General features: G+C 34.7%; 1 protein-coding gene across 1 annotated transcript; it reads right to left on the bottom strand.

Annotated features, from left to right (window-relative positions):
* Positions 1-218: 218 nt before the first annotated feature.
* Positions 219-464, bottom strand: LOC101634618 (cytochrome c oxidase subunit 7B2, mitochondrial). Its single transcript, XM_004681315.1, has one exon. The coding sequence runs from the start codon at positions 462-464 to the stop codon at positions 219-221; it is 246 nt and encodes an 81-aa protein (XP_004681372.1).
* Positions 465-4,548: the final 4,084 nt, after the last annotated feature.

Below are 4,548 nucleotides of genomic sequence, written 5' to 3'. Positions count from 1 at the left end.
AATAACTACTGTCAATGACTTTTTAAATGCTTCAAATGTATTTTATTTTTTCAGTTATGCTGTGTTTCAAAACTCACAATCCTGGCTATGTCCCAGGGATAGTATGAAATAAACATTCAAAGAGGGAGGAAATGAATATGACCACAAAAAAAACAGCATTCATTACTTAAATGGCAAGTTGACTTGGAAATAATTTGGTGTTACAGTAACTATGTAGGTTACTCATCATTCCATTCTTTTGGGGTGACTCTGCCAACAGGGGACAGGTTCCACTCTATTCCAATCCGTGTGGTCACAAACACCCATGCAACTGTACAGAAAATGCTTCCACAGGCTAGAATAGAATTACCATATTTGTCATGAAAATCTGGTGAGCGCTTTGCATGGCTTTGTCTTGCTATAATTTGCTGAATGCTTCGACTCTTGAGGCTTCCTAGTGCATTTCTGGTCAAGGAAAACATCATGAAGGTGTGACAGGATTACAATTGATTGCAGTTGCTGGTCTATTTCCTAGCAAAGACACCTAGAAAAACAAAGATGGGCAATAACTTGTGGTCATATTCATTTCCTCCCTCTTTGAATGTTTATTTCATACTATCCCTGGGACATAGCCAGGATTGTGAGTTTTGAAAATTATTAAGCCTGGATTTGCTACTGATAGTTATATGAACCTGGGCAGTAATTTAAACTCTTTTTGGCTCAGTTTTATGAGACAAAACGAGTTTAAACTGAGTTTTTGCCTCAGTTTTTTGTCAATGGCAAACTAAGACAATAAAATGCCCTTCTAAGGAGTTTTGTGAGGTTAAAATGAGGATCTATAACAATGAAAGCCCACAGATAATGTTATCTTTTGTATTCTTTACAGTCACTCACTTGTTTCCCAGTCTTTAAACTTATTAGCGCAGCTTATAAAGTGGCTAAAATTCTTACCTTGCCCCACTTATCTGATAGCCTGCCCTAAAACTCTGGCCTCAGTCAGAATTACAAGCCATTTATTATGTCCTATCTCCTTCGCCTCCTCCTTTTCGCTTCTTTGTTAGCCAATTTTTTTGTTGTTGTTCCTTTTCCTCTTAAGTTCTTTTATACCTTACACTTTTCTACAGGCAAAATTCCTTCTGTTCTTTAAATTTCACTCTGAAAGTCACCATTTTTATGAGGTCTCCACATTTCCCTAGGCTTAATAATCCTCTTCTGTTCTTGGCTACTACCCTTCTCATAATCCCTCTTTCATAGCATTTCACTTTAATCATGTTTAAAACAGACTTCATTTTTTTAGTACAGTTTTAGTTTTTGTTTTCAACAAAAATGAGTGGAAAGTAGAGTCCCCACACAAATACCCTGACTACACACATGCATACAGTGGCACTCCTGTGCTAGAGTGGTCTATTTGTTGCAATTGTTGCAATGAACCCACATAGCAGTTTCTTAGCACAGGTGTCTCTTGTAATTATTTCTTCTGTGGTTTTCTTATCTTTTTCTTGAGAAATTTATCTATATATTCTCCTATGACAGACTATAAGATCTTCAAGAGCAAGAGAGATAAGTTTGCATAACAGTAGCTGACGCAAAAACACAGGAAGAATTTTTTTTAATGAATTGAAATATATATGAATGTTGGTAACCTCATAAAATGTTAAAGTGAACACAGAACAAATAAAAATAAAAAATCATGAAATCATATTATGATATGTATATTTATTTTTAGACAGATATACTGAACAAGCTATGTAGTAGCAGAACATATGGGGAATTCTGAAAATTCTTTGAGCAAGCTGTCAAACATTGCTGTCTCTAGCAATGACATTGTGGTCCAGTTGGCAACATGGACACAAAAGGGGCTGGAGTTAGTAATTGTAGACTTTCAACTGTTACTGAGAACTGCCAACTCAATAGACTATTCCCAACTTGTAAAACAAGACCCTAAAGTTATTTCTTATTTCTTAGAGGGTAAAGTGTGGTATATTCATGATTTGATACACTAAGTAAAATAAAAATTAATGCATTCCCTCTGTGATTCCAAATGTTCAAAAAAATTTTTTTTTTCTATTTAGATGAATCTTTCCACCAAACAGTAGAAAGGTTTTCATTTGAAGTAGATTCAGAGAAAAGGTTGAGGGTGAAAATGCTCAAGGTATGCCAGGTACAGACTTAATCCAATACTAAAGCACTTGTCCACACATTGCTTTCAGCTTTTAGAGAGGTACATAGCCAGAGAATAATTTGTGATAATAGGATCTCTTGTGGATCATCGACTCATGCCTGCTGCTTTATGACAAATTGATTTCATTATTCCTGTCCTCACCATGTTATGTTGAGTCTCAGATACCTTGTCTCTAGTGACAATGATTGCATCCCTTTGTAACCTAGATCATCCTTGGCTATTTCCATTTAACCTGAACGTTTTTGTACCAGTAAGTATTCATTACAGGAATGTCCCTTTAGGAACTCCTTCTGTAGTTTGTACCTGGTAACTCATGCAGTAATAAACAAACTGCTGTCTTTTCATTCCTTTTTATTTTCCTTGTCAGCATCAATACAGTGGTCTCAGTTACCTTAAGAACTATTTTATACTGTTTTTGTTTGTAAAACCAAGATACCCACTTGATTAGAAAAAACGTTCCACATTACTGAACTCCTAATGACTAATACAATAAAATTTGTGTTGGAGATCCCTATGCCTATTACCCAAATAAATGAAGCTATATGTTCTAATATCCATATGAAAGCATGAAAGAGGAATTCACTGATAAAATGTGGGGAAGAAAATGCTTCTCAGAATAAAAGTAGAAACAGACTACAAAGTGATGGTAAAAGACAGATGTCTCTGGGTAATAAGAACAAAGTAGAGGTTCTCTTCAGCCTGTGGCAATAAAATAAAAGAAATATTTTCTGAATAAATAAAAATAGTTAAAAGGGGCAAAGTATCCCATGAAAATAAAAAGATTTATTGTGTCATTTATTTATACAGTTAACAGTGAAGCTCAGTTTATGAAAAATAACTAATACTGGACTTCACTCTAACTGCACTAAGGGAGTATGTGGATTTGAAGCTTCACAGGCAATGTTAATAATTTCAAATCACTCAAGACCATAAAAAGAAGTAAAGCAATAATGCAGAAAGAAGACTAAAACTTATTAAACACATGCCTATGTGCCAGACATCATACCAGAATTTTGCATTTCTATAAAAATCATGTGAGATGATTATTATTTATTGTCAATTAACACACAAGAACAAATTAAAGAGCAAAATGTGAACTCAAATCCCTTGATTCTAAATTCACTACATTTACTGAGTTTCCTTAGGTATATTCAGTTAGGAGTGCTGGAAATAAAGTACAATCCAGAGTGATTACCAGAGATGGTTCTTTAACTGAAATTAGTTTTGCTTCAATTTATTGTGTATTTATTGAGTGACTGCTGTGTGTCATAGGTGGGTGCCCAATACCACCCTTATGAAGAAACAAACAGAACTGCTGTTTTAAAAGAGGACTTAAGTTAGAGATAAGCATAGGATGTCCTTGGTTGACAGAGAAGGGGAACATCTGAACCTGGCGTTGTAAAAATGGTTTTAGAGGGCCCTCCCTGGTGGCGCAGTGGGTTAAAGCACTGCACTGAGAAGCTAAAGCCACTTCCGCATGAGTTCGATTCCCACCTGCCCCGGAGGTGACCACATGGCGCGGCAGACCTCTCCTGACCCACCCGCTGCTCCCCTCAGCAGTGTACTTCGTCGATTTGCCTGTTCTGCTCCCCACTCTGTCTCTGGTGAAGCCTCTTGCCACCCCTGAGCCTCTGGCCTGTACCCCAGTTCTGTATGTACAAATAAATAATAAAATCTTAAAAAAAAAAAAGATTTATTTGTGCATACAGAACTGGGGTAATAATAAAATCTTAAAAAATGATTTATTTATTTGTGCATACAGAACTGGGGTTAATAATAAAATCTTTAAAAAAAAAGATTTATTTATTTTTAGAGACCCCAATAGCAAGGAAAATAAAAGCAAAAAAAAAAGTAGGTTTATATAATATTGACAAAAAACTTTTACACAGTGAAAAAAATGTAAGCAGACTGAGATGACATCCTACTAAATGGTAGAAGTATTTACATAGTATATAACAACAAAAAATGTGTTTTATGAAAGGCATATAAAAAGCTTATAAAATGCAACAGAAAAATAAAAAAACCCACTAATAAATAGGGATCTGAACAGACAATTCACTAAAAAGGATATCCAGACGGCCAAAAAGCACATAGAAAATTGTTCATCATTACTTTTAATAAGAGAAATGGCAAGTCAAAACAGTAAGAATGGCATACACCAAAAGGCAATAAAATTTTTAAAAATTTTAATGAAATAAAGCTTTTCAAAGTGAAAAAATAAATAAAGTCTCCCAACAAGAATTACTAAGAGGATATGGAGAAAGGAACCTATTACAATGTTGCTAAGAATGTACTCTAGCAATTTCATTTTGGAAAGTAATCTGAATTTACTGTAAAAAACTAAAAATGGAAATGTGATCCAATAACCCCACATTCTTAAGCATGTA

The sequence above is a fragment of the Condylura cristata genome, unplaced genomic scaffold (assembly GCF_000260355.1).
Source record: "Condylura cristata isolate star-nosed mole 26May11 unplaced genomic scaffold, ConCri1.0 scaffold00012, whole genome shotgun sequence".
NCBI lineage: Eukaryota > Metazoa > Chordata > Mammalia > Eulipotyphla > Talpidae > Condylura > Condylura cristata.
This window is presented reverse-complemented; position numbering and strand designations above follow the sequence as displayed.